This window comes from Seriola aureovittata, chromosome 12, assembly GCF_021018895.1.
Source record: "Seriola aureovittata isolate HTS-2021-v1 ecotype China chromosome 12, ASM2101889v1, whole genome shotgun sequence".
Classification (NCBI taxonomy): Eukaryota; Metazoa; Chordata; class Actinopteri; order Carangiformes; family Carangidae; genus Seriola; species Seriola aureovittata.
Window position 1 is genome coordinate 23,448,208 of NC_079375.1, and position 16,482 is coordinate 23,464,689.

General features: G+C 38.4%; 1 protein-coding gene and 1 long non-coding RNA gene across 4 annotated transcripts in view; one reads left to right on the top strand and one right to left on the bottom strand.

Moving 5' to 3' along the window:
• The window catches only part of LOC130179079 (uncharacterized), a 40,168-nt gene that overhangs the window by 23,632 nt on the left and 54 nt on the right, over positions 1–16,482 (bottom strand). The window contains exons 2-4 of one of the 3 annotated variants that reach the window (XR_008829227.1): positions 14,415–14,462; positions 13,945–14,019; positions 5,803–5,945 (exon numbers count right to left, since the gene is read on the bottom strand). This is a non-coding gene — a long non-coding RNA (uncharacterized LOC130179079). Of the gene's footprint in view, positions 1–5,802; positions 5,946–13,944; positions 14,020–14,414; positions 16,466–16,482 lie in introns of those variants that run through there. The other 2 variants (XR_008829228.1, XR_008829226.1) reach the window with 2 other exon arrangements.
• Positions 42–13,153, top strand: LOC130179077 (myosin-7-like). Its single transcript, XM_056391818.1, has 37 exons — positions 42–1,243; positions 1,354–1,497; positions 1,584–1,740; positions 1,837–1,864; positions 1,946–2,054; positions 2,195–2,287; positions 2,380–2,443; positions 2,697–2,795; positions 2,893–2,996; positions 3,098–3,236; positions 4,020–4,138; positions 4,225–4,374; positions 4,475–4,645; positions 4,772–5,081; positions 5,367–5,446; positions 5,761–5,966; positions 6,066–6,189; positions 6,788–6,924; positions 7,224–7,479; positions 7,573–7,815; positions 7,906–8,082; positions 8,165–8,310; positions 8,398–8,488; positions 8,607–8,996; positions 9,135–9,261; positions 9,346–9,464; positions 9,549–9,745; positions 9,827–10,010; positions 10,094–10,259; positions 10,344–10,468; positions 10,556–10,864; positions 10,967–11,170; positions 11,256–11,552; positions 11,634–11,738; positions 11,852–11,947; positions 12,371–12,505; positions 12,788–13,153. The coding sequence occupies exons 1-37, from the start codon at positions 1,043–1,045 to the stop codon at positions 12,806–12,808; spliced, it is 5,823 nt and encodes a 1,940-aa protein (XP_056247793.1). The 5' UTR covers positions 42–1,042; the 3' UTR covers positions 12,809–13,153.

Genomic DNA, 16,482 nt, shown 5'->3' on the forward strand with positions numbered 1-16,482 from the left:
GAATTACTTGATGGACTGTAGCCTGTCCCTGCTCCCTCACTTCCTGCCTCCCCCTTTCTTTGTCATGGTCCCATCTGGCCTTGTTCACAAGGTGAGAGCAACAAATAGCAGCACTGGGCTCTACCCAATTTGGAGAATGCTTTTTGTGATAGGCAACCTGGATGCCATTTCTCTGATATTCATCCCCATATTTGGTTCACGTACAACCTTTATTAATGGAGAGGCAGTGTGGTGTCAGCCACTGGATCCATCATTTCACTTGACAAAGGTTGACGGTCAAAGGTAAGAAAAACCCCACTCAAGACAGCAACTCCTACGTTGTATGTGAGTGAACATTTTGTATAGTGTTTGATTAAGATGTTAAAATTACTCTCAACTACATTAACTAAATGTTTTGTGAGGAATTAGTGATCCATTTGGTGACAGGATTCATTCTGTTGCTGTGCCTTTGTTTTTACTTGTCATAAATAATAATGACATAATAAGACGTTGCTTTTGTCTACTTGATATAAATAGCACAGATCCCAGTTTCCTGCGGAGTCAGACGAAGCACTCAGGTACAATCCACAGCTTTTTTCACAGTCATTTTTAATTATGGAATATACCACCAATTAATCCAATAATGTTTTTTTTTTTTTTTTTTTTTTTAAAGCTTGCTTTTCTGTTGCATACATACATATGTCAGCAACAAATTAATCCATTTTACAATTCTGCTACTTTGGTATGGTTGTGTATCAAAAGGCCTGGGACATCCAATTTTCCCTCATGTAAAGGATACTACATTTCTCATGTATTGCTGGACACAACAGTAAAAGATAAAAGCTTAAGAGTTTTAAATAACATGTTAAGACAATGATGTTATTGTTTATTATTGTTTTTTGGATGGGGAAATACCATGTTTGTATCTCTTCCTGGTTTATTATGTAATTAAGTTCATTATATCTCATTTAACTAAATCTTTTGTCTTACATGTGTTTTTTTCATATGTATATTCATAGATGGTTGGACCATAAAATATGTTTTATTCTTAAAAGGTTAAAACATGGGGGACGCTGTCATGGCAGAATTTGGGCCTGCTGCTCCTTTTCTGAGGAAGTCAGATAAGGAGCGTTTGGAAGCCCAAACTCGTCCATTTGACATGAAGAGGGAGTGCTTCGTTCCTGACCCTGAGGTTGAATACGTCAAAGCTACTGTCACCAGCCGGGATGGTGACAAAGCCACCGTTGATACTGAATTTGGAAAGGTAGATAAAAATTTAGGTTTAGAAGAGTGCTGATGAACATATTTCAATAGACAGGCAACTGGTTAGGCTTTGATCCCTGGGGATGTAAAATGTATTATTTTCTCTCATAGACTGTGACGGTGAAGGAGTGCGATGTCCACCCTCAAAACCCGCCCAAGTTTGATAAAATTGAAGACATGGCAATGTTCACCTTCCTCCATGAGCCTGCTGTGCTGTTCAACCTCAAAGAGCGTTATGCAGCATGGATGATTTATGTAAGACAGTAACTTAATCTGTAACTTTCTGTCGTTAATAACACATTTCAGCATCTCAAACCACAATCCCTCTCTTAACATGACAGACCTACTCTGGGCTGTTCTGTGTGACTGTCAACCCCTACAAGTGGCTGCCAGTCTACAACCAAGAAGTGGTTGTTGCCTACAGAGGAAAGAAGAGGAGTGAAGCTCCTCCTCATATCTTCTCCATCTCTGACAATGCCTACCAGTACATGCTGTCAGGTACATAATCTGTTTTATCTCTCATCTTGTTTAAATATTCAGTTCTGATGACATACCAGTTTTAATGGAACTTTTGATCATTTCTCTTAATGACAGACAGGGAAAACCAGTCAATCCTTATCACGTAAGTCACACAGTCACAGAATCTCTTCAGTATTTAAAGGTCATGAGTCTTGGCATAAAACTTTCTGTCTCTTCTACTCAGTGGAGAATCCGGTGCTGGAAAGACTGTCAACACCAAACGTGTCATTCAGTACTTTGCCAGCATCGCAGCTGTCCCGACTGGGAAGAAAGATGCAGCCGCTGAGAAGAAGGTTTGTTTTACATATATACTGTATATCTTAATACTATGTAACTAAAATATTGATGGCAAGTCATAGTTAGTTTGTTTTTCTTAAGGCTTTTCCAAAGTTGTCAGTTAACCTGAAGTTTTGTCTTTATTTAACAAAATCAGGGAACCCTGGAGGATCAGATCATCCAGGCTAACCCTGCTCTGGAGGCCTTTGGTAATGCCAAGACCATCAGGAATGACAACTCCTCAAGATTTGTGAGTTTCTGTGACTGTATGAGGATGCTTGATTATCATTAATCTGACAGTTTATTTTTTCATACTAGAAATATAATTACTTTTCCTCTTAGGGTAAATTCATCAGAATTCATTTTGACAACCGTGGAAAGTTGGCCTCTGCCGACATTGAGACTTGTAAGTAAAACTAAATCCACTCCTACATTCATTTTCTACGGCTCTTGTCCTTTGTAGGGTTGTGTGGTGCTGAAGCCAATGTGAGGGGCAGATCAGTAGGCTAACACACATACTGTAGGAACACAAATTTACACTCACATTCAAACCTTTGGGAAATTTTCAGTTTGCCTTACATGCACATAACCAATGTTCTGGCAGATTATCCTATCAACAATTATTTGTTATTTAATTATTTGTTTGATTTTTCGAACAGACCTTCTGGAAAAGTCTCGTGTGACCTACCAGCTAAAAGCTGAGAGGGACTACCACATTTTCTACCAGATCTTGTCTCAGCAAAAGCCTGAACTTCTGGGTAAGTGTGCAATATATATGTTTGATATATGGCTGTAACTACATAATGTATTGTTTTAGAAATAAAAACTTTCTATTTTTGTTAAATATTTTTTCAGACATGTTGCTCATCACCAACAACCCCTATGACTACTCCTTCATCTCCCAAGGAGAGACAACTGTAGCTTCTATCAATGATTCTGAAGAGCTGATGGCCACTGATGTGAGCTGAGTCTCTGATTCACAACAGCAAACAATGTTTAGTAAACATCATTTTCAACAAAGTAAGAAAATACCAGAATTACATTTTTTGATTTCAATTAGGATGCTTTTGATGTGCTGGGCTTTACTCAAGAGGAGAAGAACAGCATTTACAAGCTGACTGGTGCCATCATGCATTATGGTAACATGAAGTTTAAGCAGAAGCAGCGAGAGGAGCAGGCAGAGGCTGATGGCACTGAAGGTAAGACAGGCTAATATACTCTTCTTTGTATTATTATGATAGTTATTATTTTTTTTTTTTTTATTAGTGATTTGGCACAGCTTGGATGCAGCATTCTTAACAGTTATAAGCACAAAGAACTCCAGCTGAGAAATGTCAAGTACAGCTATTATTTCAGTGAGGCAAGTACTGAAGTAGGATACAACGTTGTCCTGTTCTGAAGAATAACAACGTGAATAACTTTTTCAGTTGTCTGTTTTCCATATCAGTGTATATACAGTATTTACTGCATAAGCGAGGAGCAAGTCTTTTTTCAGCTCATACTTTGGTATTAACGTTTTTCGCTTTTGTTGCTACGAGACAAAAAAAGTAAACAAACGCAGATGAATGCGAGTGACATTGTGAGGGCAGTTGACACCATGCCGTCGTGATTCCCTATGCTTTACATGACAAGCACAGCTGATCCACTACATCAGTTTAATCTGATGTTGTTTTAAATCTGCATTAAGCAAGCTTGTAATGTAAAAATAACCCCTCTGTATGTAAGCCATTGTAAGCTACATTTAGTATCAATGTATTTGCAACTTGTCAAATATGTAAATTAACAACATATCCTCATTACAGTAAAAGATAATAACATAATCCTGTCCCAATTATGTATCCTATAAAATTTATTTTCTCATGCATATGCATGTAATTTCTAGGAGACAGGATTGTTGAGAGAGCATGTCCATGTCAGGTTGAAGAGGCAGAGATGTACGTGTATATGTATATATATATATATATATATCTTCAATTTCTCAGATGCTGACAAAGTTGCATATCTGATGGGCCTGAACTCTGCTGACCTCATCAAAGGTCTCTGTCACCCAAGAGTCAAAGTAGGAAATGAGTGGGTCACCAAGGGACAAAATGTAAACCAGGTAAGGAATTGAAGTAGACCTTTTGAGGATAGTTTGACTGAATAAAAATCAGTTTTGAAGATACTACTAATAATTTTCTCTGGCAGGTTTACTATGCTATTGGTGCACTGTCAAAGTCAGTGTATGAGAAGATGTTCCTGTGGATGGTGGTGAGAATCAACCAATCCCTGGACACCAAGCAGCCACGCCAGTACTTCATTGGTGTGCTGGACATTGCTGGATTTGAGATCTTTGATGTGAGTTTGGAATGGAATCCAAAGCTCATGGACATTTGTTGAACATTTTTGTTTAATCCAGTCTTGCCTAAGTTAATGCTGACTATTGTTGTGATTACAGTTCAACACCTTTGAGCAGCTGTGCATCAATTTCACCAATGAAAAACTGCAACAGTTTTTCAACCACCATATGTTTGTGCTGGAGCAGGAAGAGTACAAGAAAGAGGGCATTGAATGGGAGTTCATTGACTTTGGTATGGATTTGCAGGCCTGTATTGACCTGATTGAAAAGGTGAGTATGATGAAGTTACATGAACGGTACTTATTCCAGTAGGGTTTTTTTCTAAAACCTAAAATCCATTTATTTTGCTTGTTAAAAATGAGAAAATATTTACTTTCTTCTTTATATTCTCGTCAGCCCATGGGTATCATGTCTATCCTTGAAGAGGAGTGCATGTTCCCCAAAGCCTCTGATACCACATTTAAAGCTAAGCTCTATGACAATCATCTGGGGAAATCCAACAACTTCCAGAAGCCCAGAATTATCAAAGGCAAACCAGAGGCCCATTTCTCCCTGGTTCACTACGCTGGAACTGTTGATTATAATATCATGAACTGGCTGGTGAAGAACAAGGATCCTCTGAATGAGACTGTGGTCGGTCTTTTCCAGAAGTCTAACCTTAAACTTTTAGGCATACTTTTTGCTGGCTATGCAGGAGCTGAATCAGGTATGTTGACACTCACACATTTTTTTCTTTTTCTGTGTCATGTCTTTTGACTAACCCCTAACCCTAAGCATAACCTGCATTAAATACAAGCAGCAACCTCAGAGGCTGAAAAATTAAGCCAACGCACAAGTGCCAAAAATAGCACTTCTTCGAATGAAACAGTTATGACCAGACATTTAAATTACATAAAACTAGTAATGGAACTACAATATCATGATTATCCCTGATATAGACTGAATTACTATACAGTTGTCTGTTGACTAAATTTGACTGATCTTTATCTAGCTCAAGAGTCTGGTGGGAAGGGCAAAGGTGGTAGCAAGAAGAAAGGTTCTTCCTTCCAAACTGTATCAGCTTTGCACAGGGTAAGATACTTAAATACATTTTTTTTTCATTCATATTTTCAAATATTGGTTACGGGTCTTATCTACACAAAGCATGATTATACGCATATAATTATATGTATTAGACTATTGTAAAGCAGCATAGAGGAAAGATGGGTAACCAAAACATTTTCTTCAGGCTAACTAACAGTGCTGTGTACAACATATTTTCGTATGACTAGGACACTATTACTTCTCACACATTTAAATTTACTACACATTTCTTTAATGAATATGGTAACAAACACAATTAATATCTAGAATTTATTCAAAGTTACTTGTTTAAAAACTTGCAGGAGAACCTGAACAAGCTGATGACCAACTTGAGGTCTACTCACCCTCACTTTGTACGCTGCCTCATCCCCAATGAGACCAAGACTCCTGGGGCCATGGAGAATCCTCTGGTGATGCACCAGCTGCGTTGTAACGGTGTGCTGGAAGGCATCAGGATCTGCAGAAAGGGCTTCCCCAACAGGATCCTCTACGGAGATTTCAAACAGAGGTTTGCATGTGAAGAACAAACCACATTTACAATGTTGTGGTATCTTAATAGATATTTTCACTATAGCACGACACTGTATAAGTTTTGTTTGTGTCATAGATACCGTATTCTGAACCCTAATGCCATTCCTGAGGGACAGTTCATTGACAACAAGAAGGCTGCAGAGAAACTGTTGGGTTCTCTGGATATTGACCACAACCAGTACAAATTGGGGCACACCAAGGTCAGTGTTGATTATGACAAAATGAATTTTGTACAACAGATGTTATTGATGGCTATCTAGATAGATAGATACGCCTTTACTGTCCCAAGGGGAGATTTGTTTTTGCAATCTGTACATATTCAACATAGAAACATACAGATATCCACACAGCAATATAAACAACCAGCATTCATGCCCCTGCCTATGTCCCAACCCATGTACATATACAGTATTTACACATAGAGATGGATCTGCATCTGTACAGCAGTGTCAACAATGTGGTTTGTTAAGGGTTTCTATGGCAGAAGGGAAAAAACTTTGGCCAAAGTAAGCTCTCATTTTAAAGTCTTGTATCTGCAACCAGACAGCAGTTATGTGAAGAGTGGATTCAGGGGTAGCAATGAGGCAACTAATCTTTGAAGCAGTGCATGTAATCCTGATAAATTTGTTTATGTTGGAGACAGTAAACATTGCAAAGAAACAAGGAAAAAAGTGCAACAGGATGGGTTGATTTATACTCTGTTGGGATTGTTTATGGATATCAGTGTTGATCAAAGCTGAGTTTATTGTCAGTAATGAATCCAAGACACGTGAAGCTGAATCTGCCTGTATTAAAAAGGTATTCTTCAAAGCCGGACTACTGGGTCAGCTAGAGGAGATGCGAGATGATCGACTTGCACTCATCATCACTGGTATTCAAGCCCGGTCACGAGGTCTTTTGGCAAGAATTGAATTCCAGAAGATTGTTGAACGCAGGTAACTGCTCACAGCACGGCCAAACTTTATCAGTCAAGTCAAATGAATTTTATCCATGTAGCGCAAGATCTCCAAGGGCTATAATATTATTAAAAAATAATTAAAGAAAATTGTATAATAAACAAATAAAATTGTTAGGGGCTTTACAATCTGTACAGCAGACCACACTCTCTGTCCTAGACAGTAACCATCAAACACAGGAGAGCATTGTGAGGGGAAGAACTTAATTAAGGTGTACATCTTGTGCAATCAGGTTAAACCTGGAAGATTTAAAGACAATGACAATCCATTATCCACAGGGATGCCCTATTGGTGATCCAGTGGAATATCCGTGCCTTCATGGGGGTCAAGAATTGGCCCTGGATGAAGATGTTCTTCAAAATCAAGCCTCTGCTGAAATCAGCAGAGACTGAAAAGGAGATGGCCAACATGAAGGAGGAGTTTCTGAAACTGAAAGAGGCTTATGCAAAATCAGAAGCCCGCAGGAAGGAACTTGAAGAAAAAATGGTCTCTCTTCTCCAAGAGAAGAATGACCTGCAGCTCCAAGTTCAAACTGTATGTTTTTAAAATCTGTTTCATAATATATTACAATTAATATCGACATCAAGTCTGCTTGTATTGTATGGGATGCTTTGTTTTTAATAACAGGAACAAGATAATCTGTGTGATGCTGAAGAAAGATGCGAAGGGCTTATCAAGAGCAAGATTCAGCAGGAGGCAAAATTGAAAGAGTTGACAGAGAGACTGGAGGATGAGGAGGAGATGAACGCTGAACTGACAGCTAAGAAGAGGAAGCTGGAGGATGAGTGCTCTGAGTTAAAGAAGGACATTGATGACTTAGAGTTAACTCTGGCTAAAGTAGAGAAAGAGAAGCATGCCACTGAGAACAAGGTACCACAAACATTAATTTCAATAAATTTACTCTGTGTCCCAAATATAATCTGTGTTGATGTCCTTGATAAAAATGTCTTCTGGCCATAGGTAAAGAACATGACTGAGGAGATGGCAGCTCTGGATGAAATAATTGCCAAGTTGACCAAGGAAAAGAAAGCCTTACAGGAAGCTCATCAGCAAACACTGGATGATCTGCAGAGTGAAGAAGACAAAGTCAACAGTCTGACCAAGGCCAAGGCCAAGCTGGAGCAGCAAGTGGATGATGTGAGAATTTACACAAATAGGTGGATCTTACACATAGCAAATGATAAATGACTATTGAAAAAGTATTTATTACCACCCACAGCTTGAAGGATCCCTAGAGCAAGAAAAGAAAGTTCGGATGGATCTCGAGAGAGCAAAGCGGAAGCTTGAGGGAGACCTAAAGTTGGCTCAAGAAAGCATCATGGACCTGGAAAATGACAAGCAGCAACTTGAAGAGAGGCTGAAAAAGTAATATGAGAAGTGCACTTTTAAAAATTAGATTAATAGATTTTAAACCATGTGTCAGCTGGTACATTCAACTGTTTTTATCTGCAGGAAAGATTTTGAAATCAGCCAACTAAATGGCAAAATAGAAGATGAACAGGCAATGAGTGCCCAGCTCCAGAAAAAACTGAAGGAGTTGCAGGTAATATTTTAAACAGGATCAAGTAAACTGAGTAAGCTACTACATGAATATAAGATGTTAAGACCACAATTTTTAGCAATGAAATTTCAATTAGGGAACTGCTTTGATTTTGGTCTAGGCCCGCATTGAAGAGCTGGAAGAAGAGCTTGAGGCAGAGCGAGCTGCTCGAGCCAAGGTGGAGAAGCAGAGAGCAGACTTGTCCAGAGAGCTGGAGGAGATCAGTGAGAGGCTGGAGGAGGCTGGTGGAGCAACAGCTGCCCAGATTGAGATGAACAAGAAGAGGGAGGCTGAGTTCCAGAAACTCCGCAGAGACCTTGAAGAGGCCACTCTGCAGCATGAAGCCACCGCTGCCACGCTCAGGAAGAAACAAGCTGACAGTGTTGCTGACCTGGGGGAGCAGATTGACAACCTGCAGAGAGTCAAGCAGAAACTAGAGAAGGAGAAGAGTGAGCTCAGACTGGAACTGGATGATGTGGTCTCCAATATGGAGCAGATTGTGAAGGCTAAGGTAAATTACTTTATGTTATGTCATATGTTATGTTGTTGTACTCATTTTTGTGGAAAACTTTTGTTGTAAAAAAGCTTCAACCCCCTTTAGACCCTCTGAGGTAGTTTATGTTACATCTTTAATGCTTTTTGTTTTCAGAATAATTTGGAAAAAATGTGCAGGTCTCTGGAGGACCAGATGAATGAATACAAGACAAAGTCAGAAGAAGGACAGCGTGCCATCAATGACTTCACTATGCAGAAAGCAAAGCTTCAAACTGAGAATGGTATTTGGAGAACACATTTGATTTAAATGCAGTAATGTTTGGGGATTTTATAAAGTATTAATATTATTCTTCAATCAAAATTAGGTGAACTTTCCCGGCAGCTTGAGGAAAAAGATTCTCTGGTGTCTCAACTCACGAGAGGAAAACAGTCTTATACGCAGCAAATTGAAGACCTCAAAAGACAACTGGAGGAGGAAATCAAGGTAGAAAAAGCATAGCAAAGTGACTTCATTAATACAAACTAAATGTTCGTACAGGAGAAGCATTAAAATATGCTTTTATTTCAGGCCAAGAATGCATTAGCCCATGCAGTGCAGTCTTCTCGTCATGACTGTGACCTGCTTAGGGAGCAGTTTGAGGAGGAGCAGGAGGCCAAGGCTGAACTGCAGCGCAGCATGTCAAAGGCAAACTCTGAGGTGGCTCAGTGGAGAACTAAGTACGAAACTGATGCCATCCAGAGGACTGAGGAACTGGAGGAGGCCAAGTGAGTAAAATATACTTTCACTCGAACAATCTGGCAAAGTTTAAAATCAATTAACTCTGAATAAATGATATTGTAATGCAGGAAAAAGCTGGCTCAGCGTCTGCAGGACGCTGAGGAGGCTGTTGAAGCAGTGAATGCTAAATGTTCCTCTCTGGAGAAGACCAAACACAGACTGCAGAATGAGATTGAAGATCTCATGGTGGATGTGGAGAGGTCTAATTCTGCTGCTGCTGCTCTGGACAAGAAGCAACGAAACTTTGACAAGGTAGAGTTTAAAATACATGTGGCCATTTTGCTGTTTTCCATTAATAATTAAAGTATAATGACATATAAGTACACATGTTTCAGGTCTTGTCAGAATGGAAACAGAAGTATGAGGAGTCACAAACAGAACTGGAGAGCTCTCAGAAGGAAGCCAGGTCTCTGAGCACTGAACTCTTCAAACTGAAGAACTCCTATGAAGAATCTCTTGAACATCTGGAGACCATGAAGAGAGAGAACAAGAATCTACAGGGTAAGGGTAACACTAGCTTACACCTCTACTGCAGAATGTCTTCTATTTACTTAACCATTGACAATGTTACATTTTGTTTTTCAGAGGAAATATCTGACCTCACTGAACAAATTGGTGAAGGTGGAAAAAGTATTCATGAGCTTGAGAAGATTCGAAAACAGTTGGAACAAGAGAAGTTAGAGATACAAACAGCTCTGGAGGAAGCTGAGGTATGTTGTGCTTTCTGAAGTACCTCATGCACCATTATGTGTCTGCAACAAGTAAAATCCTTAAAACTAAGTGATTTATCTGTCCAGGCTTCACTGGAGCATGAGGAAGGGAAGATTCTCAGAGCCCAGCTTGAGTACAACCAGGTCAAAGCTGACATTGAACGTAAGCTGGCTGAGAAAGATGAAGAGATGGAGCAAGCAAAGAGAAACCAACAGCGAATTGTGGACACTCTTCAGAGCTCTCTTGAAGCCGAGACTCGCAGCAGGAATGAAGCCCTCCGTTTGAAAAAGAAAATGGAGGGAGACCTCAATGAGATGGAGATCCAGCTTAGCCAGGCCAACAGGCAGGCATCTGAGGCCCAAAAACAACTAAAGGCTGTTCATACGCATCTGAAGGTATGTATTTTATTATTGAAGAAAAAAAGAACACATTGGACACCCTGGATTATGTTACTGCTTGTTTTAACTTGCTTCTAAATAAATATTTCGCTTTTACAGGATGCTCAGCTCCAGCTTGATGATGCTCTGCGTGCCAGTGATGACATGAAGGAAAACATTGCCATCGTTGAGAGACGCAACAACCTGCTTCAGGCCGAAGTGGAGGAGCTTAGGTCTGCTCTGGAGCAAACTGAGAGAAGTCGCAAACTTGCTGAGCAAGAGCTTCTGGATGTTAGTGAGAGGGTGCAGCTACTGCACTCACAGGTAAGATGTAGTCATTGCACTTGACAAAATTGTTTTCACTTATTGTCAATTTAGTGAGGAAGTATACTTTTGTTCATTCAATTAGAACACTAGTTTGCTGAATCAAAAGAAGAAACTGGAGGGTGATACATCCCAGCTTCAAACTGAAGTGGAGGACGCACTGCAGGAGTGCAGAAACGCAGAGGAAAAAGCCAAGAAGGCCATTACCGATGCTGCCATGATGGCAGAGGAGCTGAAGAAAGAGCAGGACACCAGCGCTCACTTGGAGCGTATGAAGAAGAACATGGAGCAAACCATTAAAGACCTGCAGCACCGTCTGGATGAAGCTGAACAGATCGCCATGAAGGGAGGCAAGAAGCAGGTGCAGAAGCTCGAGGCCAGGGTGAGTGTCAATAATTTCCAGGAAATCAAATGGCCAACGTCATCAAGTCACTACTCACACTTCATGTCATTCCCTCAACAGATCAGAGAACTAGAAACTGAAGTTGAGGCTGAACAGAGAAAGTCCAGCGAATCTGTCAAGGGAATACGAAAATATGAGAGACGAATTAAAGAGTTGACCTATCAGGTAAATTTCAGTTTACTTACAAAATTTTGGAACACTGAGAGTATATGTATTTTATTCAATCTAATTCAATTTTGAATTGAAAAAAAAAAGATTTTGTTCCTTTTTGATTTCAGACAGAAGAGGATCGTAAGAATCTTGCCCGTCTGCAAGATCTGGTAGACAAGCTGCAACTCAAGGTCAAATCCTACAAGAGAACTGCAGAGGAGGCTGTAAGTACTCTCAGTATTTCAGACAAAGTAATACAGAATAAAGTATAAAACCTGTCCAAGCCCACAGTTCGTCTATGCATATTAAATACCATGGCTCATTTCCTCCTCAGAACAGTAAAGGCTATGTGGTAGAGCTGGCTAATATTACCAAAAATAATATCAAGCCTTGACGAAATGACCTTATAACAGGATAAACTAATGGCAGTAGATTTGCTTAGAACAGTAAAAATGTTATATCACTGAAATGCATGCATATACACAAATAAACAAAAATTGTGTTATTATAATTCATAGATTACATAAAAAAATGTATTCCCAGTGGTGTCAGCTGCTTTCATGCAAGTATGTTACATTACCTAAACTTCATTATTAGTACAAAAATACAGTCAGGCACTGATGAGAGGATATTGTGTTGTTCTACAGGAGGAACAGGCCAACAGCAACCTTACCAAGTTCCGTAAGATACAACACGAGCTTGATGAGGCTGAGGAGAGAGCTGACATAGCTGAGTCTCAGGTCAACAAGCTACGTGCAAAGAGTCGTGATGTGGGGTCAAAGGTCAGTTGTTTTTTTTCTTTCTTCTTAAAGATATTTTTTTCCTTTATGTATTCTTTTAATCCCATCAGAAGAATGGAATTACATAGAAAACACCTAAGTACTGTTTGATCCTATCAGTATGTTACTACCAGAATCCACCAGTAAATTTGTATTATGTCAAATTCTGTCTTTTCATCTATATATAGGACAGTCAATCTACAACACTGAAAAGTTTTGATTTTTGATTGCTCCATCGCTTTACAAATTATGATTTGTGATTTTTATTTCTTTCTCTTAATTTAGAAAGGACACGACGAAGAGTAAAGCTCATGGGATGGATTCTTGTTCTGAGGCACCTCATGTCTGAAACACAGTGTCTCCCTAAGCATGTCTGATTGTTCAGTAGAATAAAAATATACTGCATCTCAAACTGTGTCATGGATTGTTTTGTTTTTTTAATTGGGGTCTTATAACATGTTTGTAGCAGGTCTACAATTATATTTAGTAATGTGATGTTTACATTACAGTTATAACCTCATATAAACATAAGAATGTGGCTCCACACACTGTTGCTCAGCAACTATAGCAAGAATATTTATAACAAAATGGAAACTTGTCAAAAATGTGGATTTGATTTGATATAGTGACATATTGCTCACACTCATGCAGATCATGTAGATTTTTTTATACAGTACAAACTGTGCATCATGATCAGGTTGTATCTTCCATATACCCTTGATTATAGTAATACTATTATTATTTCATTATTAATGTTATATTTTACTTTACTACAGCTTTAGAATGAGTGGCTTTTCATTAGCTGTACACATTTATGAACAGTTTTATGTTCAATGTAGAAAATGTATCAAATTTACTATAAGTTAGAATATAGTTATTATTGTACAGTGATTAGTTATCATGTATCACTAATTGTAATTACTTTGTGTTGTACTCAGAAACACTGAAGGGTTGTTTGAAGAGTGCTCTATTTTACTTGTAACCACGTCAAACAGTGATGTCACAGTATAGTGACACATCCTGGAGTACATGTCTACATCACTGCAGGGGAGTGAAAAAACACTAGAGGTCAGCAGAGTATTAACTCTTTTAAAGGTACAGACCATATACCGTAGGTAACAGTAGTATGATGCCTGTGAGTTTATGAGCTATCACCTTGGTAATGTAACTAGAGGATCAACCAAAATGTATCGTTTGCTTTGACTACATAACTTAATTATAACATTATTATTATCAGTATAAGTATTAGTATTGTCATTATTATTATTATTATTATTATTAATTGGTGATATTATTATTGATAACACCATTACACCTGAGTATTATTATTATTATTATTATTATTATTATTATTATGTGTGTGTGTGTGTGTGTGTGTGTGTGTGTGTGTGTGTGTGTGTGTGTGTGTGTGTGTGTGTGTGTGTGTGTGTCCATACACCTACCTTTGTCCTCCCTCCCCCGACCAGTCGAGGCAGACGGCCTCCCAGCATGAGTCTGGTTCTGCTGGAGGTTTCTTCCTGTTAAAAAGGAGTTTTGTTTAGTGTTTGCTCATTGTGGGAATTGTAGTGTTTCTCTCTATACTACTGTAAGGTCTTGACCTTGAGCTGTAAAGTGCCTTTAGTTAACGTATGTTGTAATTTGGCACTTTTAAAATAAAACTGAAATTGAAATTGACACAAAACAGCCAGCAGATCATAACTAAGCCTAGTGAGAAGGGTTACACAGATGTTTAAATGAATGTAATTGCAATAAAGTAATAAAGAGTATTGTGCTAAATATAAAAATATCTATGCTCTGCCTGTCCAATCATGACATCTTTATAGAAATAGATATAACTGATCTATTATAAACATGCTACACTGTCATTAACATAGTAGATACTATTTGCAATTTGAAACAGCAATTCTCTCACCTGTTATAATAAGGCTCTCTTCTGCCAGGTGCCTGGATCACTTCAGTTCTGTTTCATGTAAGTAGTAAGTAAATAGTAAGTGAAATTTCTACAGATCAGAAAATTATCTAAATGCATTACAATAAACATATAACTATTATTCAAATAAGCTCACTAATATAAAATACAATATGCTATAACCTCAAAACTTGAATCTGTTAATAAGATAAAAACAAAAATAATAAGGGTTATAATGTAAAGGAAAGCTTTTGTCCAAATTTTCTTAAAAAAAAAAAAAAAAAAAAAAGACCCCATTGCACAGTTGTAGGCCTTGCTCATCTTTCATCAGTATATTTCTTCAGTACTTCTTCAGTTTCAAGACCTAACATAGTTCAAGCAACTTTATAAACAACATCACTCCAACTGCACATAGTGCTACAAGATTCCATGAAAACCAGTAGATGGTACATATTTAATGTGCGTAAATGGTAGATTGTCTATATGTTACCTAAAATATTTCACATAATGAACGAAACATGATTCAGCGAAATACATTAAAACACACTGTAATTCAAATCCTACCTTTATGCCCTGTTTCTGTTATGTGCAATGTTGAGTCTTCATCAGCAGAAAAATGTAAAACTTAATCTATGGGCGTCTTTCAGATCTGAGTGCAGATGCACCAACCACTAACTACTTCATTGTCTGAATGGAGGCCAGGAGAAAGAGTAAGACAAGAGAAGGACACATGGAGGCTGGGTCCAATACTTAACACCTCCTCAAGTGACCTTCGGTAAATAACAAGCATTCTAACAATAGCACCCTCATCTGAAACCACAGTTGGCTCAGATTTCAAACTTAAGAGAGACAAGGTGCCTTACACTTTCCCTTATGTGTACATGTGCTTCCAGAAGTCAGAGGTACAAGGACTATGGACAGCTGGGAATGGGACCTCTGATGGAGAGCTGATTGCTCCACTAATGCCTGGAATAGATTACAGCTAAGTAAAGACGTTCAAAATATAGGGTATGAAGGCGAACACGTTGTCAGCATTATATACTCTATGTCCACTGTATGGAGGACAATCAAAAGAACTTCCTGTTGTTACCTCAGCTAAGCAAAGTTCACTTAAGGTATTGGTAAATCAGGGCCTGCCGAGTGTATGAACTTCCATCATGGGGGCCATCACGTTATAAATCATAGCCCAGTGACAGTTACCTATTGAAAATGTTTGATAGAAGTACTCTAGTTGTTTTGGTGAAATTCTCCTGTCCTGGTGTCAAACAGCAACTTTCTATTTGAAATATCTATTAAAGTGAAAATTAGGGAAATTATAATTTTGTTGTGTGTTTTGAGGGCAGATCTACATACTCTGTCTATAGCTAATATAATAAATGCCTTGATTTAAATTGATGTTTCTTCAAAGGTCATTCAAGTCAGCAATTGGCCTGTATTAATAGTAGGTATATACATACAGGTGGTAGTAGCCTAATTCCTTTAGTTTTCTGTCTATGTTGTTTGAGACCTATACATTGTTGCTGCCAGTTCAAGTACCTCAAAATTGTACTTAAGTACAGTACTTAATTAATTTCCACCACTGCTAATACAATTACTGAGCCTTCAGCACACATGTATTTTAATATTATTATTTTACCAGACAAGGTAAAACTCCTGAACTCCTAGTTGAAAACAAAGGGGGTGTCTATCACAAACGCTGACATCAAAAAGGTAACTAAACCACCACAGCCCCACAAAGACTATTAAAATGAAATAATAAACTCTATACTGTTGTCAACAGTATCTCTACAACAGCTAATGCTCAATTGTCTCACTGCTCATGACTGAACACAAGTGTTTGCTAAAATTAGTTAATATATGAAATGTTATATTGGTAATGAACTGCCAAGCTAGCTAACAATAGTTAAGACACTAGCTAACATTAGTTAGCTAAACTGTAACTTAAGGCTAAAGTTAGACACAAGCTAACATTATTGTCCATCCGTAGGTACCTGAAACAAGCTAATTCAGAAACTCAGACGGTAAGAAAGCAAAGTGTATTAGACATGCTAGATAGTTAGCTACTGTTATT

Bases quoted from the DNA above. Each gene is read 5' to 3' on its own strand.
- LOC130179077 (XM_056391818.1), top strand. From the start codon at position 1,043: ATGGGGGACGCTGTCATGGCAGAATTTGGGCCTGCTGCTCCTTTTCTG. The intron at 8,083-8,164 runs GTGAGAATTTAC...TACCACCCACAG, and splicing joins TGGAGCAGCAAGTGGATGAT to CTTGAAGGATCCCTAGAGCA. The intron at 10,260-10,343 runs GTAAGGGTAACA...TTTGTTTTTCAG, and splicing joins AGAGAACAAGAATCTACAGG to AGGAAATATCTGACCTCACT.